This window comes from Pantherophis guttatus, chromosome 4 (genome assembly GCF_059756535.1).
Source record: "Pantherophis guttatus breed Tessera chromosome 4, ASM5975653v1, whole genome shotgun sequence".
NCBI classification, from domain to species: Eukaryota; Metazoa; Chordata; class Lepidosauria; order Squamata; family Colubridae; genus Pantherophis; species Pantherophis guttatus.
The window spans coordinates 45,611,375-45,639,057 of NC_142066.1; the positions used below are offsets into that span (position 1 = coordinate 45,611,375).

The window sequence follows — 27,683 nt, forward strand, 5'->3', positions numbered from 1 at the left end:
GAAGTTGATAGGAAATTCTAGGCCCAACAAGTTAAAATACTCGCCACCTAGTTCAATACTCAAGGAGAAAAGTGGGAGGGGGAAATCGAAGGGGTGCCCCCCTCCCAGTGGATGAAGGGAAAATACGAAACGAAAGTAACTTTCATTGATGACTACAGAGAGCTAAAGAAAGAAAGGGCGGAAGCGCGAGTACGAGCAAAGTGTGGCAGCCTGGTCGCATCTTTGTACACCACGTTTTACGAGTCTTTGCACCCACAAAAAGAACCGGCCCGTTAGTATTTGCGGTTCTGAGTGGCACTATGCGTTTTATAAAATTATGCGGGTTTGCTCCTTTTTTTTTTTTTTTTTTTTTGCAAAGCAATTGTTCATTCCAAAGTCTCAAAGTTTCCAAGGAAAAGGGGGGAAAAAAGAGATGAAAAAGACAGAACGAGCGAGCGATAAATCCATTGGCTTACCAGAAAAAGTTTCGATGGCTTTCATAGCCCATTGCTCATCTGGGCAGTCGACAAAGGCGTAGCCAGACTTCACCAAGAACTGGCCAGAGAAGGATATTTTGTGGTCGTTGAAGACTTTCTCCAGATCCGCCGGAGTCACGTTCTCGTTGAGGTTTCCAATATACAGCTTGTTCATGGCTGATGCCTTTTGCACAAAATGTTGGGTAGGTCCAAAACGGGAGTGAGTCACGGGAGGTGGGAGGGAAAGAAGAAAATAACTCACATACACCGGGTGGTGAGAGAGGGAGACGACTAGGCTTTTCGAAACTTTTAACAATTGGTTTATATTTTAAAAGTTTCTTATTCTATGTTGGGGGCCTAGCAAAGTAAGAAAAACCAGCTATTTTGGTTGTGGGAAGGAAAGGGGGAGGGGGATAATCTAAGAGGAAAGAGGGGGGAATGTTCCCTGTTTTGCAGAATCAATGGGGCCGGTTGATTTGGATGCAAGTTCGTATGGCGGGCTTGGGAAAATGGCTCTTTTTTTTTTCCAGTGGCCCCCCAACTCCTTTTGAGTCGCAACTCATGTGTGTCGCACACGCGCGCGCGCACACACATACACGCACACCGAGAGAAAGAGGCAAAGGACGACTCCGACTGCGAGGCAGGACTTAGCGCCGCCCCTAAATAAAATAGACCTGGAAAAATGAGTGAAAATGTTTGCAAGAGGAAGCCACGTGGTGGAGCCAAAAAGGGGGCGGGGCACCCTTTCTACACATAGAATGACTCCTGTTCCGAGGCATGTTATATTTTCTCAACATTACTGAGTTTTTTATTTACAGTTTCCGTCGGTTCTCCTGCGAAGAGAAATTTTTCCGCTTTTTCCAATCGAGCGCATTTCTTCAGCGAAGCGCAACTATAGGACGCTAATTCCTGGTTTCCTCTCGCTGCCAGGAGGGCCATAGCCCAGCCCCCATCGCAGACCCCCTCCTCCTGTTTTCCTGGCCTGCTCTTCCACCCTCCCCCCCCCCCAGCTTCTTTGAATGAGATTTTCTGGGTGTAAACTTAATCGGACTTCTGCTTCCCTAGAAAGGAAAGATAGCGAAGTGGGTGGAAGGTGACGCTCAGTGTGTGGGCGCACCAGACTTGGACTTTCAGTTGCTGTTTTTCAGGCTTTGGTGAGATGGAATTTTAAAAAGCCGGGATTGGCCAAATACAATCGTGGGAATGGGTGATGCGGGACAAAGGGGTATGTGAAGGTGAACCTCCTTTACCGATGTAAATTGAGACACCCGAGTCTTCAAGAACTAAAACCAATACACTTGGAACTTGCGGTGTTGGAGAAAAGAGCTTGAATGCCCGAAAATGCATTTGTTTCCAAATTGATCTTTATTTACGCATGCCGCCACTTTAGTGTTAACCACAAGGAAAGGTAGAAAAGCGTTTCCACTTTTGGATAGTTGCAACTGCCTATACAGTTTCTGTGCGAAAGCACGCAAGAACAGACAATGACTGGAAGTACCGGCACGCTACGGTGTTTCTTTGCAACAAGGCGATTTCTTAAAACCGTCCCCCCCCCTCCTTTTACAATCAAGGGCTGGGGGGTTCCCTCTTCGCCTCAAATACCGAAGCTTAAAATGGGAGGAGAGATGGATGAAAAAAAACCTACTCTCACCGGAATGGATGAAAAAAAACGCTAGACTCGCCCTATACCTTGTCCCTTACAAGCGTCTTGTTTTTCCGCACCTTAAATTTGTAGGGCGATTGGTTGCTGATTGGTTGCTTTCTTGCTTCATCAACTCTTTACTCCCCGACCTAACAATACAAATACTTTAAAAGGAAGTGGGGGAATGACATGAAAGGGGCACGGGCTTCCGAGATAGGCGCGCAAACACCCGCTTGGTTCCACGAATGGACATTTGTAAAAAAAAAAAAAAAAAAATCCTGAAAATAATTATATATTTCTCCACCAACCAAAAAGGCGGCGAGGGAAGCCGCTTCCGCTTAACCCTTGTGTTGCGCGAGGCAACATGTGCACCTTGTCTCTTCCACCCCACCCCCTTGAGGTACCCATCCATATGCCTTTTTTGGGGGAGGGGGCGAGTCCAGTTATTGGAAAAAGGCGCTTTGGTTGGCACAGAAAGAGGAGGGCTGCGGAGGGCCGTCTTAATTGATCCGCGAGACGGAGAAAAGAAAATGTCTCGCGCGCCGAAAAACAATTTTTTTTTTTATATAAGTTCAGCTTTGAATGTATCATCCAGTCGGGAGAGCACGCCTGTCCCATTTTGCGTGCAATGGTCTAAGAGCTTTTAAAAGACCTAACGCTGTTTAGCGTTGCGGCACAACAACTTACGAAGAAAGTCCCGTGAATTCATTAGGGCTTTCTTGTTGCAGGTAGAAAAATCGCGCGGCTTTCTTCGCATCCCCACTTTGGCGAGCTGAAGGAAGCCTGCAACATCAAGGACGCTTTTCTGAATAGGGAGCGGGGGACAAAGGGGAAGATGGTGGATGCAACCCTCCTAGCCGCTACCCCACCCCCAGCCTCACTTTTAATGCTCTTCCATCTTCCCAAGGAGGAGGGGATGGAATGAAAGGATTTAGTCACGGCAATAGCTAAGTTGCCTCTGAAGAGACGCCAACTGTCCCTCAGCAACGTGGGTGCCTGCCATTATCAAGCAGAGATGGAAATCTTTAAAGCATGCCAGTCACAACCCACCAATCCAGAGACTGGCAGGGGGAGGGGCGGGAAAGGGAAATGGCAAGGGGGGATGGGGAGCTTGCATCGTCGGAATGTGCTGGCCCTTTAAATGGCTGCCGTGCGAGCGTCAGCGTGCATGCTTTCTTCCATAAACCGGCTAGAGTAAAACTTTCATTTGGATTCTTGATTTGCACAGGGCTTATGAATGGAAGACTTGAGTCCTTGTAGTGAACTCGCAATGAGGTTGCCAAAGGTTGTTTTGTTTTGTTTTAAAAGCAAAACATGACTTTAACCAAAAATCCCATTACAACTATTGAGGGTGAAAGGTGGGCAGGAGAGATCGATTTTCTAATTGAACTAGAAATTTGATCTACAGAGAACAGCAGTCTCGAAATTCCGTTCTGCTTTTAGAAATGCGAAGTAGGGCTCCTAAAATGGTAGCGATCAGGGGCTTTGATCTTTTTAAGTCTTCCGGAGAGATTGGATGAATAAAATTCATAGTAATGGGGATCTGGACAGAGATAGTCCTTAAACGTTATTTTTTTTTTTTTACGTTAAGGTCTACAAATAAATTCGAACTTTTTGCAAATGTGATGCAACTTAATAAGCCCTTCTTTGATTACTTAAAAAAATCCTACAATTATTGAACTATTTTTATTAGAACCCCCTAAAATTATATCCTAAATTTCACTTTAGAAATATCAAGTTATGCAAAAACTAACAAGTGTTTACAGAAATATTTAAAACTAGCAACTTCTTTAAAAAGCAGTCTGAAGGTAGCTTAAAATTATTTTTATTTGTACCACATATTTTAATATCATCTTTGAATCGATTTCCCAAACCAATTTACCCTCTTAGCAAAGATATTAAAATAATTTTCCTAACACATAGTTTCTTCCCTTGAGGTATAGTTGCTTGCAATTAAAGAGAAGCTTTATCTGTATGTTTTTTGGTCTTTCAGATTGAATAATCAAGGTGTCCTGAGTAACTTTTCTGAATTTACTGTCTTTTAAACACCATATTTTAAATATATGCCTGCAAAAATAGCATACCTAACATTTTGTAATTTCAATGACTTATTTATAGATGATAATACTGAATTTATTTTTTTCCTAATATAATTGTTTTGACTTTAAAAAGTGTGTATCTACAATATGTGTTTTATAAACATGACAATACTTTTATTATGAAGTTAGTAAACAGTCTTAAAGTTATTAATTTTGTTTTGTTTTCCTATGTAGTCCTCTGTGTCTAATTCCATCTCTCTCTCCCCCCCTTCTCTCTCTCTCCCTCCCCCACTCTCTCTTTGTGTGTGAGAGAGGGAGAAGAGAGGGTGAGAAAGAGAGAGAGAGCAACTGGAAATGTTACCTAGGTATCCCAACACATTTATTAATCTTTAAAATGCCAAGAGGCTTTGCTCCTTTTCTGACTGAAAATTTAAGTCTTCAGTGAAAAGGGTTTAGTAGATGCATAGTAATTTCAGTAGATACAGCTAAATAATTAAACTACAAGAACTTGCAAAATCATTTTTAAGAATGGGACAATCTGCCTATACTCAGTCAGTGCAAAAAGAACTAACAATAATTTAACATTTGATGATTACATTTTATCAAGAATATATTAGCCTTTTTTTTTCACTTCCCTTTTCCTTCTTTTCTTAAAATTAAAATATTGCCTCAAATTAACTTCAGAATATTGCACAATTAACTCCTGTTATCTTCATTTCATTTTTCTTTTTTTCTATTATATTTCCTTTAACTTGTATTTCTATATTCAAAGCACCTTGGGATAATTGATACTTCATTTGAATAAGAAAGTTAAGTTGAAAAAATAAAATGTTTGAATGATTGAAATTCTCATTTATCTGATTTTCCTCTAATGGTAACAGCCCAATGTAACTTATTTTTATTAATAAAGCAATCATTTTCATTTCCTTTAATCTTTAAGTATTGTTAGGTTCTCTCATAAGCGATATAAATTTGATAAAAATAATATTTTAAAAACTTCAATTTTTTTTCTTCTTTACAATCTCAATAAGGCATTAGTTGTAAATGGCAAATTTGCATCAAATGCATACAGAAATCAGTTATTTTTTGTATATATCAGACACATTTAATGTATTTTATTGTATATTAAAAATACATTGTACATCTTTGAAATTGGCAATTATTTTTATCAAACTTATATTTCAGTTAAGTTTCAGTTTAAGCTGAAAACTCAATACCTGCTAAACCAATTATTATTTTCATAAACAGCTGAATTTAAATATAAGAATACAGCCCTAGGAATGTATCTGTAAATAGATTGCCCAGGAAGATATAATGTATCAGAATTATCCTGTGGTAAGATGAGCAGTCAATAAACTTAATCATAAATTTTAAAAAAGAAAAAATATTTCCAGATAATCAAATGTATGCTGAAAAATTAGGAAGAAAATGTAGATTACATTGAAACATCTACAGTTTAAAACTAGTTAAGATAAGTTCTAATATTTAAAGTTCGTTTGATAATGAACTGTGTATCAGAACTTCAATATAAAACAAATAGGAATTTTAATTAGAAATTTTAAAAAATCACCCTAAAGAATTGTGTATTGATTATGGAACTAAAGGAGTTAAAATCAGAATTATCTTACTATGTTTAGATATGAGATTCTTATATATTTGATTCCAAAATAATTATTTCAAAATGTATTCAACTACATAACTCTTAAGAATGCCTGAAGTTTAATGCAATCTCTTTATGCATTTTTTGTTTTTGCCGCTCCCCCTGGAAATTAGTAGGATTTAAATCTATATTTTTCTGAACATAGAGTATATGACTGGTAAGATCTAGAAAGAATAAAAACAGTTGTCTTTTTAAAAACTAATTTTTAAGATGCTTCTGATTTTTAATTAATCCAAATATGTTGCCCATTTGAAGTAAACCAATAACAAGGTAAGTTTCAATAAATGGACAAAGATATAAGGAGAAATCTTCCTCACCCCAGCCTTAGCTTCACCTTGTCACCTTTGATATTTGTGAAGTTGTGATATTTATGTTACTTTCCAATCTCCATTTATTGCCACTAATCACAAGCTTTTTTTTGAATTTGATCAGATGTTGAGCATATTTTTCAGAATAACTAGTTTCTTTGCTTAAAAATATTTGAAGGGAGATTAATCAGGATATGTCATTCCGTTTGAAAGTTGCATATTAACTTTAGACAACATGATTTTAGACAGCAATTTCTCCTTTTAAAACTAAGCCTTAGAAATACCTTCTGCAATCTTGATTTTCTCCAGATGTGTTAGATTACAAATCACATCAATACTAGCCAGCAGTCTGCATATCTGCAGGTAGTAGGTTGCATTAGCAAATTAACCCATGCATTTCATGTGCTTATCTACTATCAGCATTTTGTTTTTGTTGCAATGAAATTTTGGTTAAGAATAGTTTATTTAATAAACCATAACTGGTAGGTTACATAACATGCTCAGCCAGAAACCATAATTAAGAGATTACAGTAACCAAATTTGCAAGCATGCAAGCCAAAATTAACCCAACCTCATCATATTATAATTTGGCATTCTTTTATTGTACTTTTAAAAAATCTATATCCTACTTCAATCTGGTGAGTATTGTGAATCAAAATAGAAAGACAATGGAGAACAGAAATTGTACCACTTTGTATAAAAAGACAACCTTCAAACAAAGATATTAGTAGTGAAACAGAGATACTCTAGTTCAAATACTACTAGAGGTAATTTCATTAAGTACAGTATAGCTTTTCATTTTTCTGTCCTGATAATGTATTGCTCGAAACAATTTCATTTATAATGATATAGATCTTTAGAGGGATTACATTTCATCTAATCATTCTGGAGATAAAGTTTGACATACCTAAGAAACAATTGAAATGGACAGTCGTGCTGCAGATTAGAACTGAATAATTTGATAAAGATAATTACACAAAATTTTCTTTTATTTTGGAAATGAAACTTGAAATAAAGCTATCAAGCTTTTGGTCTTTGTGATTGATGCCTTAAGAGAAAGAAGTTATCAATCTATACATCATTAATTTTGCAAATCCATGGTCATATATTCACCTTCCATATGTGCACAAAAAACATGGTAGTGCCATCTTCCGGCTTTTATCCTACCCAATGACATCAGTATAGTTGGTCAGTGCAGGGTATTAGAGCCTCTGGCATACTTTTCATCATGAAAGGCTGATTGCCAACATCAGTAACCCTATGTACCTCCATGGTGGTGTTATCCAGCACAGTACAACCTATACAAAAGGGGCTCAATTTGAGGAAGCTCTGGATTTGAAAATGAAAAGAGATTTGGGGCAGGAAGGAGATTGTGTATTATCATTACAATCAAACACACACACATACATTTACTGTTCGTTTGGGTGTTTTGGAACCTTGTCACAAGCAAAATGTAATGCAAGAATATGCTGGAGTGAAAAAAAATTCCACTTTTCTACATTGGGGGCCTTATATCTTTTCCCTTAGAACTAGTGACCTGCCTCTACCCCAGCAAAGGAGGTTACCAACTTGTTCCAACTGTTTATTGGTAGCCTGCATTTCCCATTCTATACATTGTTTGGCAAATTTATACCCATGTTTTACAAGCGACTTTCATTTGAGGGAAGAGGAGAGAGACCTAGCCTGACAGCTCCCCAAAGTGTCGTCCTCTTAAACCCAGAGGCTGCTTTTTCTTTTCCTCACCCAGCACAATCGGGAATCAGTGAAAAGTCACATGGATACAAGAGCAAACTCAAGTTATAAATGCTTGTGGGTTCATCAGCCCCCTCCTCCTTTTGTATTTGTCCTCATAAATGTCACTGCTCCATAGCTCCATGCCACAGGAAGAATGGTCACAAGGCAATTTTTCTGTAGAGGTAATTATTATTTTGTACCTGCTGATTACCAAAAGACAGTGCTACTTTTACAATATTTTAATTTTAAAGTTATGTCAAAACACTAGATTCTACAATTGAATGGAAAAATACCTACACAGTGAGAGTTACACAGGAACATATAAGGGAATATAAAGACTCACACAACCTATAAATCTTGTCTGCCATACAAATACATGTACAAACCTGCAAATGCATATAAAAGCATGGTAAATGTATTTAAGATGCAAGTACTTGTCAGTACATATTTGAATTATCACTTTCATCCCAATTATGTTTCTTTGTATGTTATGTTTTATATTATTACTGCGAATTCTTGGGGAATGTGAAAAAACAGCACAATCTGTGTACACATTAATAAATGTCACATGTATGTTTCTACAATACATAACCTTTGCATTTTTCCATAGATATTGCCTCTCCAAAATTGCTATTTGCAGTTCAAAAAAAATCTTCCCTCAGTAAAACTAAGAAGCATTACCAAAAACATTTTCAGTGACACAGGCATAGAGAAGAAGAGTTAAATCTGTGTTTATCAAACTTGGTGACTTAAAGATGGATGGACTTCAATTCTCAAAATTCCCCAGCCAGAATTTTAGGAGTTGAAGTCTACCCATCTTATAATTGCCGAGTTTGAAAAACAGTGAGTTAAATGATATGCTATCTTCATTCCATTTATGGTTTTGCAAAGTGTTACATCATCACCCACCACCAAAATTATCTGTTAAACTAAAATATCCCATATACTTCAATCAGTCTTCCCAACCTGGAGCCCAAATATATTGGGACTGAAATTTTCAGAATTTAGCCTATTTCTTATTTGAAAGAGATTAGGGAAGAACATTTTAAGTTTTCTTCATATAGAAGATATTTCAAACTCTTGCTATTTCCAACTATACATTTTCTGATCCTTCCCCAGTACCACAAATAGAACAGAATACAGTTGTAAGGGACTATGAAAATCTTCCAGTCTAACCCCCTGCTCAAGCAGGAGACCTTATACCATTTCAGACAAATTTCATTCCAATCTCTTCTTAAAAACCTCCAGTGATGAAGCACCCGTAACTTCTGAAGGCAACCCATTCCACTTAATTGTTAATTGTTCTCACTGTTAGGAAATTTCTCCTTAGGTTTCTCCTCAGGTTACTGCTCTCCTTCATTAGTTTCCATCCATTGTTTCCTGTCTTGCTTTCTGATGCTTTGGAAAATAGATGGATTCCGTTTTCTCTACCCCTTAGATATTACAACGTGACTATTATGTCACCCCTAGTCCTTCTTTTCATTAAACTTTAGACATACCCAATTCCTGCAACCATTTTTCATATGTTTTAGCATCCATTCTCCTAATCATCTTTGTTGCTCTTCTCTGCACTCTTTCTAGAATCTAGAATCTCAACATCTTTTTTATATTATTATATTTTATTTAATTGTTCAAAACAATCATAATATACGTCTTTTTATATTATTATATTATATTTAATTGTTCAAAACAATCAGAATATGCATAATAATCTAAACGTAGATGCACCAGAGATTGATGTAAAAACATTATATAACAGTGCCCTTCTTTATAGCAATGTTTTTCAACCTTCGTGGCTTTAAGATATGTGGACTTAAACTCTTAGAATTCCCCAGTGAGCATTGCTGACTGAGACTTAAAGCCACAAAGATTGAGAAAAACTGCTTTATAATTTCTTTCACAACATTTTCCACAACACCTTTGAATTTATGCTTTCATTGAGCAATCCATATCACCACATTTCTTGCTCTCCTGACAGTTTAGATTTTAGTGTTAGTTTAGGGGTGCATGCATATATATGTGCAGGTTCATGTGCACATACATCAGAGTTGGGTTTCAGCAGGTTCTCACCTGTTCTGGAGAACCGGTAGCGGAAACTTTGAGTAGTTCAGAGAACTGGTAGTAAAAATTCTGACTGGCCCTGTCCCCATCTATTCTCTGCCTCCCGAGTCCCAGCTGATCGGGAGGAAATGGGGATTTTGCAGTATCCTTCCCCTGGAGTGGGGAGGGAATGGAGATTTTACAGTATCCTTCTCATTCCATGCCCACCAAGCCACACTCCCCAAGCCACACCCACAGAGCCAGTAGTAAAATTTTTTGAAACCCACCACTGACATACATATGTAAAATTAGCTGAAATCTATCCAATGTGGGATGGCAGATACATATTTTCAACTGGCTAGGGATGAAAGAAAGTAACTAGTACAAAGACTCCCACTGCCTGTTTATATATCCATATACTCATACATCCATAATAATTTTAAATTGCTTGCTGCAATTTTTCTGAGACAATACAAGACATTTGAAGAGCTGAATGAAAACATAAAACCTAATGAGCAAACAACTGAAAAGACATCTAGTGAAGACTGAAAATATGCAGTCAATTTTAATTAAAAGGCAAAGAGAAAACAAGAGGGTAGTGTGGGATGAAGCAACTGCAATCTTGAATACCAGCACCCCAAGCTACAAAAATATGTTACAGATTCCATTTCTTCATATTAAATCACATTTGCCGTGTTCTTGTCCATACTGAGGTTCTTAAGTAGCCTGAGTAAATTATACTTAGAATTTTAATTCTGAAGTTGGTTACCTCTCCTTGTTGCCCTTTCATATACCACTCTATTGCTTATTCCTTTAGTTTCCAAAGTAAAGCAAAATTCCACTAATCCTTTTTGCCTCTTATGTTATTTAATTGTTTTCTAATCCTAAAATCCCTCAATTTAAAGATTGTGCAGTGGTTAAGGCACTAGGCTAGAAATTGGGCGACCATGAGTTCTAGACCTATCTTAGGCACAAAACACAAAGCCAGCTGGGTAACCTTGGGCCAATCATTCTCAGCCCTAGGAAAGAGGCAATGGCAAACCATTAATGAAATCTTATCAAGAAAATTGCAGGACTTTGTCCAGGGAATCTCCAGGAGTCTAAAACTGACTCGAAAGGGACCAAAACAAACAAGCCTCTAAAACAGGCACTAATAACTGTTTCCAAGCAAATGCATTTTTGTAAAAAAAAAATCTGTTTGAAAATCCAGTATGTTATTATTTGTTTATGGGCTTTTAAAATTATTATTATGTATATACAACAATGTGAAATCACAACTGCCAGTTCTTTACTGGTGTTGGCTTGCAAAAAGAATGTATCAAGTTCTTCCCAGAATCTAGAATATGGTAATGTATCAATATAGTATATGTGCAGATTCAAGCAGTGTAGCCTTTTGTAATTGACAGAATGGAAATTTTGTCAATACCTAAGATTATATTATTATTTTATCCGGCCTTTTTATACACAATTTAAGGTAACAAACAAACACACAATTTTATGGTCAAAGACCAAGTCAAGCCAACATGTATTATCTGTATTAGTCATTCCAAACTGATGTCTTTCAGAGGTGGTGCCTAAATAATTAACATAAATGATGGACAATGTAGTCCAAGCCATATTGTAAGCATTCCTAACCATATCAATAATGATTATTAGATAATTCTACAAGATTAGACAAAATTTTGTTTATACAAGTACACTTGTATATTTTTATCTGGTCTGCTAATATTTTGTAAATTGCATGGATTGCTGCCACCATCCTCAATTCCTTTATAGAGAACTGTTTTATCATTATCAAAAGATCAGGGGGATCAATGTTAAAACTAAGTAGGTGAATATTTCAGGGGTTTTACTTTGCTAAATTCTTTGTCATTTTCATTATTTGGTGGAACTTTCAGATGAATTGTTACAATGTGATATTAGTAAGTCATTTAGTTTTACTTATTCATTACAATAGATCTATATGATGCCCATCTCAAATATGACCCTGGGTGGCTAATAATATTAAATATATATACACATGTATACACATACATATATTACATGCATACAGACATACATATCCAGATATGCATACACCAAAAAGTACAAGAAATAAGGAGAAATCATTAAAACATAGTTAATGTCATAGGTTTCCCAAGTTTTTCTTTTCTCTCTTTTTTTTCTCTACAATAAAAGCTGAAACAAATAATTCTTCTATCCTTCTTCATAGTAATGGGTTTAAACTAAGGTTTCTAGTTATACCCACTACTGTGGGTATACATTCCAGAATATCTTTTATGGGAAACTACCAATGGAAACACTGTAGAGACTAGCAGAAGCCAAGATCTCTAATAATAACTATAAGGATGATTTAATATTATTTCATAATTTTCCCTATTTCCAAGGTTCAGAGTACCTTTTCTAAAATAGCCAAAAAGACATCCTCAACTGACAAGAAAGAAATGTCAGCTATCTCTGTGAAGGAGATTCAAGAAACTGCTTTTAATTTTAATGGATCTACTGCCCATTAATACATCTGGAAAAATACACATTTTTGAGGGGAAGAAGCAAGAAAAAGTAGTCCAATGAGGAAAAAGTATGTTCAGTGACCACAGAATGCTGACACATTTCAAAACAAAAAGCAAAAGTGATTGGGTCAGTAGTGCAATTTAATGAAGGAACACCTGGCTGGATAAGCTGAGCATTGCTAAGGAACATACTAAAATATTGTGTTTCAGCACATTATTACTTTTGTTAACAATAAGTTATTTTTATGGTAATTGTTTTAAAATGTTTTAAGTAAACATTTAAGTAAGTTGCACTTCAATGTGGATAAGGATGCGTGTCATAAAAATCAGGTTTTAAGCTCAGAATTTTTTTTAAAATTTCCATTCTTTATTATTCTTTTATGAAGTGAAACTTATATTTTGCATTTCTTCTTTCTATCATAATTTACACCACTGGCACTGTTAAGGAGTAATTTCTCCTAACATGCTTTTTTCTAAATGCTCTTTTTGAGAGGAGAATAATGTAGCTGGTTGAAAGCAAAAACAAATTTCTCAATTTTTTCTCTGTAGTTTTTCTGTCTCTAGAGTGTATAAACAAATAAATACATTATTTTCTGATACAAAAGAGCTGAGCAGGCCATTCATCACACTCCTAATTCTTGGACTAAAATATAATGTAACTGGCTACTTGTAAGTTAAAAACAACCAAACACAAACCTATGTTTGTGAGTGAACAAAAAACAAAAGAAACTGATTTGTACTTATGCTGCTTAACATGTTGTCTAATGTAATAATAAAATTTCTTACTCCCACTAGACAGTGCTACAGCCAATAACCCTATATTCTTGGATATCTGTCCATCTTCGACTTCAGAAAGATATTGTTTCTCACATTGAAACAGAAAGAAGAATCCGGCACGATGTGCAAAGCATTAGTACAAACTCAATAAGGGGATTCTAATTGTGTCTTTTTCTACTGTATAATAAGATGTCATATTCCTCAAAATGTAAGGCAAGTTTATGGTGTTTTCCTTGCCTTAGTTCATTCTGCAGAGTGTGGTCTTTCTACTTCAGCATGCTGTCCCTCTGGTACTTCTAGTTATACAAAAGGAGAAGAAGGGAGGCAGGGACCTGAGGAGAATCCCTGAGAGCAGAAAATACTCCATAGGCTTAATGGATCCAGAGAAGCTGAAACTCTACCTGCCCCATCTCCTATTCTGAAATAGGAATATTAGATTGAAAATGGCCAACTGGCCCCCTCTAGTGGCATTGGAAGGTTAACAGCCTGCCCATTGCAATTTTGGGAGGAAAAGAGGGAGGGAGGGAGGGAGGGAGGGAAGGGGGGAGAGAGAGAGAGAGAGAGAAAACAATCCCACTATTTGGCAGATGAAAACTCAATACTGAATCTGATTGCCTATCCTCTGCAAGAAGAAGAATCAATTAAATGAATCTGAAAAAGATTTAATATCAGAGAGGAACAGTGCTCAACAGGTATTTTAGGAAAAATGAGCTCGAGTTGCAATGTTGAACACATTTTAAAAGTGTTAATTTTGTGAAAGAGGCCATTTGTTATCCATGATTTATCTACATGCCCCATTCCAGCAATTACCTGCTTCCTAGATTATAAATTGAATTCATATAAGAATAGCCATAATTTGATTCCACTTTGCATAATAACCCATGCAGTCATACAATTTTATCCTACATTTTGGATCAGAAATGGGATGGAGCAAGATTTTGCATATTCTTCTATTTCAACATTCAAGTGAAAAAAAACATGCAGCACGACAACTAAAAATGGGGCTTCTTTAAAATCTTAATGTATTGGTTTTCTATTTGCAAAGTCAGCATTCTGACCTTAGCTTTTATTCACAATTATTCTAGCTTTAATGGAGAAACCAGTTCTGTTCAAAAATTGTATTTATGGAAATATATGAACACCTAGATCTCTAAGGATGTATCGATATGTATATTCCATGATATTGTCACTGATTGTAGAATCAACCCAAGGTTTGTTTGTTTGTTTGTTTGTTTATTTATTTATTTATTTATTTATTTATTTATTTATTTATTTATTTATTGGTTCGATTTATATGCCGCCCTTTTCTGGAGACTCAGAGTAGCTTACAATGTGTTAAGCAATAGCCTTCATACTTTTGTATATATCTACTTAGTAGGGCTTTTGCGCCCCCCCAAGCGGTGTTCTTTTTTATACAAAGTCAGCTTATTGCCCCCACAAACCGGGTCCTCATTTTACCTGCCTCGAAAGGATGGAAGGCTGAGTCAACTTTGAGCCTGGTGAGATTTGAACTTGCAATAATTGCAGGCAGCTGGTGTTATTTAACAGTGCTTTAGTCTGCTGTGCCACCAAGGCTTTATATTGCCATGAAGGTCTTCAATAGCAGGGTTCAAAGTATCCTTGACTCAGTAAAAGTACGGAAAGTTCTCACTTAATAATCATGACTGGAACTGGCAACTTTGTCATTAAGCAAAATAATCATTAAATGAAACATCACCACACTGCATCATACTTACCATATCAATTTCACTGAAGTCATTAAGTGAATCACCTACTGTCATTAAGCATGACATAACATGACCACAACTTGTAACTTACAACTTAGTGTCAGTTTTCCTAAGGACTTTGCTTCTTATTTATACGAAGGTCACAAATGGAGACTATTGTGACCACAGGACACTGAAACTGCCATAATTGTATGCTGGTTCCAAGTGCCTGAATTGTGATCACACGATCACACTGGGATGACTGTAAGTCTGAGGACCAGACCTAAATCTACTTTTTTTGTAGGTTTGAACCATTGTTGAATGATGCACTTGAAAAGTGAAGATTTATGGGTATAGCTTTTTTCCCCTGTTCCCAAGAAAATAAAGCATTTTTAGGGTAATCAACTTGTTCAACATTTTGCTCCACCAAAGGCATAATTAGAAGAAAACAGCAATGACTATAAAATGGTGCGAAAATCAAACATTTCACAATTGCCAGCATGGTGGTTCTTCTTCCAAGTACTATATATAAAATGTGTGATATGATGTTTTCAGAGCAATGTTGCTTTTTCCAAAGTAAATTCCTCCTGCTGCTCTAATAGGTTGATAGGAAGTAAGGGGAAGCAATTGCTTCTAACAGCAGGTCTGTGATATTACAAGATATTTATTTCATGCTATTTACTCTCCATTTCATAGAAGCACTTAATGAAGGAGAAACAAATGTGCAAGTAGTACTTTGTGGAAACGTGATATGATATCTAGTTTGCCTTGGAGCGCAAGGCCTGGAACGCACAGGCTATAAAACCATTCAGCTAAATAGTTCTCACTAATTGATTACCAATTCTGCTTATAATGCTTAGATTGGCTATTTGGACTGTTTTATATGTGGCATCATTCCAGTATTATTCCAGATCCACACTTTTTGCTGTGCCGGGTGACAATCTATCTTTTATAGCTTTCTGTAGAGAGTAACAAGGACCATTACAGAGAATGGCTCTTTTTTTTTTAAAATCATCCTCTGTTTCAGGAAGGGTAACCTTTTTTTGTCAGATGCTACTGTCAGACCTCTCTTGGTAGATGTCCTAGAATCCCTAAACTACACTAAAGCCGTTACAAAATAATTTCAGCAACTGCCCTGAATGCAAACCCTATTTATACTAAAATCTAGATTCAGGTTCTTGGGCTGTCTTTCTGCGGTCTCTGTGGTGGAAGATAAAAGCCAATCTTTTTTGTGAGAAAGGGATGGTTTCCATTTATGTGACAAAGACTTGGGAGATACTACAGAGCAAACAGTCAGATAAGAAACAGCATAGCACATAGTTAGATAGTGGATGGAGCAAGAGGCCAAAAGAGACTGTCCCCCAATTTCTCGGGCTACAAAAGAGACAGATGAAATTGTATTTTGATACTATATTTGCAAAATTAATGTTGGCCTCGTGGGGTACACCAGATAGGAATTGCAACTGAGTGAGCTAATTCTACCTTATTGTAAAGCTACATCGACAGAAACTTGCAAACATGAAAGTATAATACCTGTGCTACTGCCAACCTTCCCTTTTGAAATACGCCTCCCTCTGCCGCTGTTGCTTCTTCTCTTCCTTCTATCTCTTTACTGTTGTCTATTTACATGAGGAAGCAAGGAATGTAAATGTAAAGGGAAATTTAACATTTAAAAATAAGGGGGAGGGAGTCGTTTGATTGATAGAAAATTAATATAAAATATAGGCTTATTATTTTCTGTGAAACTACTATATTTTATTTTCTATAAAATAAAATGGGAAGAATTACCACAATCAGTTTTTCAACTTTGTATGCATCCATAACACATATTAAAAATATGGTTCCAACAGACTCCTAGATACCCTACTTGTATTCCCTGCTGCTGGGTCAATGGCTGAACTATCCGTCATTTTGTCATCTGGAAAGATAGCCGACTAAATCAAAGAAAAAAAACAACCCAAATGCAGGATTGTCTCAGCCAGGACAAAGTATGCTAGCATGGTCCCTTAGGTTCTGTTAATTAACTGAGGAGTGGTTCTGGGGAAATCTGGATGCTTAATGGCTTTAATTATAGAAAATGCACCGGATCTTCATTTTAGCAACACAGCACAAGTTTAATTGCCAGGAATACAAACATAATTTAAAAGGGCATTTTCATGCTCCAAAGGTCAGTGAACCTAAAAGTAGCTGGCCTAAATTGCTTTTAATCTAGTTTGATTAGGTGCAGAGCTTCCTGTGTTGTTCCTAAGGAAATGGTTTGCCTTGTCATGCCCTTGGGTATATAAGGAATCCTTGTTGTTGGATGCCAGATCCTCTCATGAAAAGCAGCTCGACCAGGTAGGTTCTCAGATTTCATTCAGCTGTCAGAGGACCAGTTTCTACTTCACTAAGAAATGCTGTTGCTTAATGACCCTTTGGAAAATGGAAGAAAGCGATTTGAAATAGAGAGATGGCAGTGATGACGAGGGTGATGGAAATGGGTTACTTAATTGTTATCCAGACTGATATTGCTCCTCTTCAAATCTTCCTTCTCCCAGATGGCTTCTCCATGACATTCAGTTTAAAAAAAAAAAAAAAACTAAAGCAAATTTTCTTTTCTTAAATTGAATTAACATTTGACTAAACAAAAAATGTACAGCAGAATTTCTCAGCCTGGCAAGAGTTAAACAATCTTTCCACAAAGTAAGTATATCTTAGGTAATGATGCCCTTATAAAGGAATTTAGCTTAGTGGCCCTTAGTCTCATTCAGTAGAATGAGCAGATGGGTTCTGAAGGCCAGAGGGCTGACTTACTCTCATTTAAAACAAACAAAATAATCATCCATAATGGAATGAGAAACAACAGCCCACAGCCATTTCATTACTAATGTACATGGAACAGCACCATATCCCACCCTTTCACTACCTTTTCCTTTGTTGGAAAGTATTTTCCTCCCAAATGTTTGAGAGAATGGTTTACAAAAATGTTGAAGTTTTTGATACAATACTGATGTGATCAGTTTCTACCTCTACAGGATGCGGTTTGAGATTTCCTCCTCCCAAACCAAATCCATAAATGTATGGAGCAAAAGAGCACCATATAAATGCTATATGATGGTGTGTGTAGGAATATACAGTAGCTTGCCATGTAGAAAGATGACAAATTGCTGATAAATATGATTGGCTGTAAATACTGATGAGGACAATTCTAAGCCTCAAGGCAGCAGTCAATCTACCTCCCCATTCCTCACACAGATGACAATGCTATTTGTACTGGAATCTTATTTTGAATGTGGGCAAGGGAGTAGAGTCTTCTATTTCATCTGAAATTTATCACTGGATGGGGTGGACTTCAGCTGCCAAATTCTCAGTTGGCTGAGATTTATAGAAATTAAAATTAGCACAGCTAGAAGGCACTAGATTACAGAAGGCTGGTTAGGAGTACCGTTAGGAATTAAGGATAAATTGATCCTAGCATCTGTGGCACCTGCCTCATTCTATTGAATTTAGATGCAAATGTACATTCTTTCCATAAGGTTGCATTATAATTCTGTACACAACTTCTGAAAATTATATTTTGGAAAATTCATAGTAGAAGACATTCCTTTTAAGCTCTGGTTCAGAAGAATTTCTTTTTCTGTTTCCTATGCTTTTAAATTGCAGAGTTGTGAACATGGTAGCCTTCAAGATTGTTTCTCTCCTTCTGATCTCTCTCAGTTTTGTGCTGATGGAAGAAAATGGCACCAGGTAAATACACAAATAGGGATGCTTTGATATTCATTTTTTTGCTGAGGTAATTAATAAATTACCTCCGCATCAATATTGAGCAATTAAACTGGATTTCACTTTTATCATAATCTAGTAATGATCTCATTGTTAGTCAAATATATTTCTATATTACATGTATGAAATATATTTTAAAATGGCTATGTTCACCTAACATATTTAACCAGGGCATTTAAAGATATAGTAGCTCCATCTGTATCTATATATTACTAAAACTCTCAGTCTGTAATCTTCAAGTGGGCAAAACGATGCATCATAGGGTAACAATTTTTCAGCTAAAGGGGGCTAAGATAACGCATGGAATGCATCCAAAATTTGTACTCATGATCCCTGTGGGATAGAAATTTGACAAAATGGTGGCCACTTCAGTGCTGTCACTCTGCCATAGTGCTGCCTGAAGTTTCACTAGACTAGTCCTATCCTAGAGGCTGGGTAGATTGATAGATTGGTCCCTTCATCGGCTGCCTGGAAGTTGGAAGTTGCTCCTATATTATTTTAGATAAATGCCTGTCCAATCTCTTCTTCAAATCTTCAGTGAAGAAGCACTTCTGAAGACACTGATTAATTGTTCTAAGTGTCAGGAAATTTCTCCTTGGTTCTAGGTTAGTTCTCCCCTTGATTAATTTGCATCTGTTACTTCTTGTCCTGTCTTCAGGTGCTATGAAACAGCAGTCCCCAACCTTTTTGCTATCATGGACCAATTTTATGGAAGACAATTTTTCCACAGACCCAGAAGGATAGTCTTACATGCTACCTAGATCCCGTGCATCTACAGATTAAGCTTCACTAACTTGCACTAGTTCCTATCAGGCCATGGATAGGTACAGAGGGGCAGGCAAGGACCCCAGCTTTGGAAAATAGGTTGATCCTCTCTTTTTTCTGATAGCCCCTTATAAATTGGAAGCCTGCTATCAATTTATCCCTAGTCCTTCTTTTCATTAGACAAAGCCAGTTCCTGAAACTATTCTTCATATGTTTTAGCCTCCAGTCCTCTAGTTATCTTTGTTGATCTTCCCTGCACTCTTTCCAATTTCTCTGCTTTTTGGAATACAGAGTTTTGTTTGAGACTATAGCAAATCTGCAGATTATTTCTTGTCATATTGAGATATTTACTTAAAGGATACTTAAATTAAAAAGAAATCTTCATTGTAATTATTGTTATTATTAATTAAAGTTGTATGCCAACTCTCAACATCTCTGGGTGAAGATCAAATATACTGTAGGTCTCAGATCTTAAACCTGCACTCAGATGGTTTTCCAAATGATCATTTGAAGTTTTTTAAATGGTTTTCTCTTTGATACTTCCCCTGCATGCATTCCTAATATGACAAACCATGTTGAATCAATAAATTGTTAGACTTATCTCTCTAAATGGAAAAGAGAAACTGATTTCTCACATACATACAAGTACATATTTGATTAGGGTCAGTTACTGTGCTCAGCATACAAGGTTAATTTTAGCTTATCATGCAGGGCAAAGCCAATCAAATAGCATTTGTTCAAGAAACCATAGTTATACAGGCCATATCTTGATGCAATATGTAAACTTGGCCCATGTGTTTTCTTCTATATTCTTAGGGGAAATCTAAGAAACTCTACATTTCTGCAAAGGCGGTATTCTGAGGGAACTTTAGCAAGTGATTATAGTCGAATTTTGGATAACATGCTGAAGAAGAACTTTGTGGAGTGGCTCTTGAACCATAGGGAGAACAAGAATGAGTAAGTCAATATCACAGATTGTTTTGATTTATCCAGGAGAAGGAATATATTAGTCAATCTGTAGCTTGAAAGATCAAGTGCATGCATAAGAAAAGGAAAATCATATAAGAAGCTCATTATTGTTTTTCTGCTTCATAGCAGTGTTAAAAATGAGCTTGTTGAATATACTGTAAAATATTCCCAGTAACATTGGAGAAATGAATTTAAGGGGGAAAAGACTGACTTCAGCTAAAATGTATGTTTAGTACCAATCTTCTACAACTTGGTGTTGCAACTCATGTCATTCTCCATCCATTATGATAATTGATGCCTTCATATGTCTGGAGATGTTGGTATGAAATATTTTTTTAAAAAAAAAAATCTGTGATTTGTAAACCAAAAATTAACAAAAGCCTACAGTGTATTTCATGCATACAATATGCTTTTCTTTTGTAAAAAATGTTCACTATGATTCAGAAAGACAGTTAGAGTAGAAGTAATCATATAAGTTATCTCCAATTTCTCTGGATGTTGTCTATGAATTGACAAAATCAAATGCCATTTCCAATTAAAATTATAAATGACCAAAGTCTTGTGCAATTTTATAAAAGAATATGTGATGTCCTAGGGCTCAAATTCTAAACATTTTAGAAACTTTGACCATCTCTTTAGAGTCTGATTTTTTTTTTCATTTTGGCATGAATTATGATATCCATTGCTTTAGCCTGGAGATAAAATCACTCATGTAGCAAAGCCATTTTAAACACTAATTAATATAACGAATTAAACTTAATGATATTACAGTGGGGTCTCAAAAGTTACAAGGCCTTGCAATTAACTCTTGATAAATTCCTCAACTTTTTACCCAAGATTCTTATCTAAACAACATTACTGTCCAAGATCTATATTGTATAGATATTTACATTAATTCATTTTATAAGTACACCAAGAAATAATTACTATTATGAGCTGTTCCAAATTACCTCCTGATGCAATTAATTGCTAGAAATAATTAATTTATATAAAGGAAAATGAAATGAATATGTGAAAGATAATCTTGGCATTAGCTCAGATTTTCTGGAACTCTAAACTGAGTTTCAGTGCTTAGGAAAATTCTTCAAGGTAAACCAACCTCTAATTATGATTAAGTGTTGTAACCTTATAAAATATCCCCACCCAATACTACACTGGACATATTTCAAAGGAAGAAAGAATTCACATATTTTTAGTGTGGCTTCATGGATGGAATGCCATATTAATGGACAAAAATGTCTGCTGAGGTCATTATGACTCTTAAATGGAATAACTTCTTTAGATGCTATATGAGCTTTTAAGAAATAAGAAGGAACTTAATATGAGAAAATCAGATGGATAACTATAAAGACAGATAGGTTTTTCAGAACTGAAGTGATATAACAAGGACATATAAAATATAACCCATGGACCAGATAAGCCCAAAGTTTCAATGGTTCCAATCTGCTGAGCAATATTGGTACAATTATTATTGATTTTAACTAAAAATAAAATAAAATAGGCATCCTAATCCACATGTATCCTTAACCCTTTCCTTAACCTTTAAAGACACTTGAACCACCAAAAATGATATAAAAAAATTCACTGTATCCAACCTTGAAGGGATATAATATCATCACAATTCCAGTGGTGGATTTCAAAAATTTTCACTACTGCTTCGGTAGGCGTGGCTAGGGGGCATGTGACTGAGTGGGTGTGGCCAACATGATATCACTCACACCCACACCCATTCAGTCACATGACCCCCCCCCCACCTAGCCATGCCCACAGGAAAGGGTAGGAAAATTTTTGGAATTTCCACCTATCTACCCCCGCCCTCCCTTTGCCAGTCGCCCCTCCTTTAGTGGCCCCAGCCCTAGCCCCGCTTCCTTCCCCACCACCGCATCTTTGTTCGGGCTGTTTACCTTCCATGGTGGCTGGTCCAGAATCTGGAAGGCAAGCTGACAGGAATTTTCGGCAGCCCCCAGCCAGCCACCACTGCTGGAAAGCAGCTGGCGAAGAGGCGGCAGCTTGCCACAGGCTGCCGAAAAGTCATGGAAAAAGCTGCTGCCGTTGCCGCCATGTTCTTCTCGCATGTACATCCCATTGGACTTGCAAGGCAATAGGATGTGTGTGTGTGAAGAACGTGGCGATGAACATGGTGGGTGGGATGAGCGAGCAGTGACAGGGGGACCGGTTCGGCCACGCTTGGCTAAATTTCCACCAAAGGTTTGTGCGAACTGGTGCGAACTGGCTGAATACCACCTCTGCACAATTCCTACTGAAGTATTTTGTTGTTTTAACAAAACCCCAAAATCTTAAACAAATATTGGCCCAGAGAAAAAAGGAATCATCTATCTCTGTTCTAGACTGAAAGCAAATAGTAAAAATTATAATAGAGGATTGGATTAAATGCAGAAAAATGCAAGGCTGTATGCAAAAAAAAATTTTTAAAATATTCTTGCAGCCTTATTGTGGGAGAAATATGTATGCTTCATTTAACTTGTAGGTAAAATTGAATATAAATTAGCAGGTATAAATTGGAATGGCACTCCTTAGAATTCCCAAGTTAAACCTCTTGTACCTCTCTGCACTCCAGAAACAAACTTGAACCATCCAAGAGACAAGCTGATATCACAATGTCAGATGAAAAGAATCAAGGCAATGAAGCTGGAGAGATTCGGGAAGCAAAGGACTATGTTGGATGGCTTTTGCAAATCATAGGAAAGCTGAGGTGAGAAAAGATAACCATTGAAGATTTTCACAAGAGAAGTGTTTGCATTCCAGATTAAAAGCAAAACCAGCCTTTTTACCAACCATGTTACCTCCAATTATTTTGGATTACAATTATTGTAAACCCCAATCAAATATTAGGAAAGATAAACATTGATTGTGAGAAATCTATGATTGCAGTAATGCATTTTAACCATTTCACCACAATGGCTTTGAAAACCATGGTCTATCAACTACAGTGGCTGTGATCACGCAGAAACTCCTTTAAGAAAGCACCTCTCAAGCTTTCATTGTTTCACCCAGCTTTTGTAGAATATTTGATGTTTTTAAGTTAGTTGTACTTCTATTTTCTAACTTTTCAGGGAATTCCAAATTAATTTGAGGCAATGGGATATATTAATTTCAGATTAAAGTTTCCCTGGCTTCTCCCATTCCACCATGAGATTTCAAACAGCTAATGTCCAGAGAGATAGAGAAGGGACCTTTAATGCCTTTGGGGACATTAAGGATGGCATTTCTCTCTCCTGTTTCTTCTTGAGTATCCTCTTCCTGTATGGCAAGCAAAGCTGCTACAAATTCCACAGCATCTGATGGAATAAAGATGCAGCTCATGAAAACTTATGTCTTTTAATAAAATGCATTATTACAGTATTCAGAGAAGATGCTATCAGATTCCTTTTGATTTTTTTAAAAATTCAGAACAGTCTCCGTGAAGAATGAGCTTGATTCCAGTCTGATCTCTTTCCGATATACTTTCATTTTTGAACAACAGTTTGGTTAAGCAAAAGGAAAAAGGCAGGAAAGACTAAAAATAAAATGTCATAAAAGTGAAGACTACAACTCACATTTTGTATATTTACGGAGACAATTTAACTGGGCATAAACTCCACCTTTGCTATATTCAAAGGGACTATAACAGTTTTTAATTTAGGTTCTTGAATTGGTTTTTCTTCTGTAGTACAGATTAAATTTGATGATTGTAACTGATTACAAGTTGGTGACAATCTCTTCTAAATGCTGTAGATAGAAATAGCTGTCAAGTATAAAATTCTTATGAAATGCCCTAATAGGTTCTGCATATTGAAAGACACTCCACATTCCTAGATACTGGCCTAATATTTTTGGTTGCCTAGGCAACTATGAATTGGGGGGGGGTTTCCTCTAAGCTCCATCCAGAAAATTAATAACTCTTTCTTTTATTTGCTTGTCTTGGTCTCTGAGATTCCATAGTCTTTCTCTTGTAGACCTTCTTTTCCAATGGATTTGGATGAATGGAAGAACATCCAGAGGCAAGAATTTCTGGTGTTGCTGATTTTTGCTGACCTCTGTAAGCTAGTGTGAGTAAATCACTCTTTTATTCACATCTTCCTTGTTCTGAAGACTAGGACCATATCAACTGTACATAAAAACACATGGTGGTTTTCATGGGTCTTTCATTGAAACACAAAAACAGTATCCTGTCTACTGCAAGGTCCACAATTAAAATATATGTGATAGAACTTCTCAGATATTATTCACTGTTGCTAGTCAGTAATCATACATTTATTGCTTCAAGGGAGGGGGGGGGATATACAGTTTACTGTAATTATTTGCAGAAACTTCATTTAACCAATATACTGAAACTATTCAAAGTGAAAAATTTGTTTGAGGTTTGTAAGATATGGATAAAAATGATTGTACTGATCATACACTCCCTTTTTTTCTCAAATCATTAGGCTATTACCAAACTAGATTTTTCACCATCTTCATTTATAATTTTTCAGGATTCCATAGATTCCTAGAGGAAGAAGCTGGATCTACTTTTCCTTTTTCAATTTGAACTGTTTTGTACCCTTTATTAATGAGTTTGTCAATACTCACACTGACAATAAATGATTTCTTCTCAAGCAATAAATGATTTAGTTTGTTATTCAATAAGAACAGAAATGGAGATATGAGACTTCTGTTAGGGACCACAATACTGGCCATCGATAGTTGTCATTGTTCCCAATCAGTATAGTCATGGAGCTTGTAGTCCAACAAAACAAAAGAGCATCTGATTGGAAGAGGTCGTTATTTATTAATTGGTGAGCTATTACAGGCTGTGGATAAAATTCTGAAAGAGGTTCACATTCTATTTCTAAGTCATTCAGTGATTTGAGGCTTTTAATTTTCATCTCAAACATAGGTTTAGATTTAGACAACTGATCTGAGGTTATGTACAATTAAGAGTCAGATCCTTCAATTATCCTGATAAATAAAAACAATTTGGGAGAGAAATACAGTATCTTCAAAACTCAGAATTACAGAGAAATTTGAAAATAAGCAACAAAAATCTCTAATTCTCTGAATGTTGCAATGAGGAAAAGTTGAGCTTCCACATCTCCAAATAAATGGAATGTATTTCAGATATGTATTGTGTGAAAGTAGATTAGTACAACCTCTTCTTCCTCAATTAAAGTTGCAGAGCTCAGCTTTTGTCCCCTGTTCTCCTTGTCTCCTTGGAATCTTGAAGAGAATCTGGTGTCAAGGATAGGATGAGGAATATAAAAGGAACACAAAACAAAAGGAATACAGAGGGAAATGGTGAGAAAGAGATGGCTTCTTTGGGGGCTGGCCTGTCACCAGAAGAAATGAAGCATGCTCACAATAGCCTGGAGCATTCAAAGCACACTTTTGGATTCTGAATAGGACAGTGATAGTGAATCACCTTATATATGAGAGACAACATATCACAGGTAGTCTTTGATTTAGAACCACAGTAGAGCCTAACATTTCCATTGCCAAGCAAAGCAGTTGTTAAGTAAGTTGTGCCCCATTTTACAACTTGTTATGCTCCATTTATTAAGTGAATCATGCACTTGCAAAACAAATCTGGCTTTCCACGTTGTCTCTGCTTGTCAGAAGCTAGTTGAGAAAGTTAAAATGGTGATCACATGGCCCCAGGACAGTGCAACTGTCATATATACCATACATGCCAGTTGCCAAACATTCAAATTTTGTCATATGCCGATGGAGATATTGCAACAGTTGTGTGTGAATACTAGTCATAAGTCACTTTTTTTAGTGCCATTGTAATTTTGAACAGTCACCAAACAAATGGTTCTAAATCAAGAACTACTTGTGCAGATTATATACTGAGCCTTGGTGGCGCAGCAGACTAAAGTGCTGTTAAGTAGCACCAGCTACCTGCAATTACTGCAAGTTCAAATCTCACCAGGCTCAAGGTTAACTCAACCTTCCATCCTTTCGAGGTAGGTAAAATGAGGACCCAGATTGTGGGGGCAATAAGCTGACTTTGTATAAAAAAAAAGAACACCGCTTAGGGGGGCCTGAAAGCCCTACTAAGCAGGTATATACAAAAGTATGAAGGCTATTGCTTAACGCGTTGTAAGCCGCCCTGAGTCTCCAGAGAAAGGGCGGCATATAAATCGAACCAATAAATAAATAAATAAATAAATAAATTTTTATCTTTATCTTTATCTTTATTTAAATTAAATAAATATGTTGAAGATGTGGGATAGTTTACAAAAGGGGAAAAATAGGATTTATTAGGAATAGCTAATAAGAGAATCAAGATAGGAAAGTGCTGTTGTCAAGGAATAATTAAGTACAAGGCAGTGGTGAAATCTAAAAAAATTTCCTACTGGTTCTGTGGGCATGGCTTGGTGTGCATGGCTTGATGGTCATGTGACTGGGTGGGCGTGGCCAACTTGATGTCACTCACGTCATTCATTGTTAGAGCCAGGAGCTGCACATTCTGAAGCACATTCTGCACTTCTGAAGCCCCCAACGTTTTGAGTTTCCCTCCGCCATCTGGTGTGGGACGGGGAGAGCACTGAGAAAAATCCAGGCAGATTGAGAAGCAGCTCGGTCTCCTGCTCGACAACGCATAGGGGAGGCAGAGAGGAGGCTGTGGGAACACGAACTCAAGCTACCTGGATGCCGAAACGGGGAAGCTCTTCACAGGGGATGGGAATGGTGGCATTGGGTGTTAGGCAGCTGGACACATCGGGGAGGGGATTGGCAGAGAATGGATGCAATGGAGGTTCAGAGGCAAATGGAGGTGACAGCAGCATTTGATGACATCATGGGCCGACGGAGGGATAATTGGTGGCCCGTTTGAATGCACTGATCAGCTAAAGACTAGCTCAGCTGTTCATTATGTGTGTGGGACAGGTGGAGCCTGCATGGACATATAAAAAGCGCTGAGAAGCGGCTGCTCTCAAAGCCAACTTTAAACTAATGTAACTTAGCGTTGCCTCAGAGCTACCATGCAGCAGCAATAAACCATTTGCCAACTCCGGTTTCAGTGTGGATTGTTTGGGGCTGTCAAGGTTTGTTTAGGAATGCTGAGAGAAGCATCCGGGCAGAAGCGTTCATTTTTTAAGTGTGCTCAAGGCTGCCTAAAGAATGATTGGGAAGCTCAGTCCCGGGCCCTTTCCTCCTTGGCAACCAATCCCATTCTAAACTTCCTGAAGAACTCCTGAGGTCGAAGGGTTTTAAACGGGGCCTGGGAACCCAAAAGCTGGCTTTCTTAGAACTTGCACAAGACTCCCTGTCACCTGTCATGTTTACTTAGAAGGAGGGTTCGAATCCTGGAGCGACGGGGAAATAAGTGCCTT

At 37.0% G+C, this 27,683-nt stretch overlaps 2 protein-coding genes across 3 annotated transcripts in view; one reads left to right on the top strand and one right to left on the bottom strand.

The window, feature by feature from the left end:
* Positions 1-647, bottom strand: part of IGF2BP1 (insulin like growth factor 2 mRNA binding protein 1) — an 82,338-nt gene extending 81,691 nt beyond the window's left edge. The window contains exon 1 of the mRNA XM_034415506.3: positions 456-647. Coding sequence (XP_034271397.1) covers positions 456-630 — 175 coding nt within the window. The 5' untranslated portion in view covers positions 631-647. The remainder of the gene's footprint in view (positions 1-455) is intronic.
* On the top strand, positions 544-24,973 carry GIP (gastric inhibitory polypeptide). 2 transcript variants are annotated; one of them, XM_087892052.1, is made up of 6 exons: positions 544-658; positions 18,514-18,597; positions 20,215-20,355; positions 22,946-23,080; positions 24,324-24,416; positions 24,843-24,973. In XM_087892052.1, the coding sequence occupies exons 1-6, from the start codon at positions 636-638 to the stop codon at positions 24,850-24,852; spliced, it is 486 nt and encodes a 161-aa protein (XP_087748178.1). In that variant the 5' UTR covers positions 544-635; the 3' UTR covers positions 24,853-24,973. The 2 variants fall into 2 exon arrangements, with proteins under 2 accessions (XP_087748178.1, XP_087748179.1); XM_087892053.1 differs by lacking the exon at positions 18,514-18,597 and having other exon boundaries at positions 575-658.
* Positions 24,974-27,683: the final 2,710 nt, after the last annotated feature.

Bases quoted from the DNA above. Each gene is read 5' to 3' on its own strand.
- GIP (XM_087892052.1), top strand. From the start codon at position 636: ATGCCTTTTGCACAAAATGTTGG. The intron at 18,598-20,214 runs GTAAATACACAA...CTATATTCTTAG, and splicing joins ATGGAAGAAAATGGCACCAG to GGGAAATCTAAGAAACTCTA. The intron at 20,356-22,945 runs GTAAGTCAATAT...TCTGCACTCCAG, and splicing joins CATAGGGAGAACAAGAATGA to AAACAAACTTGAACCATCCA.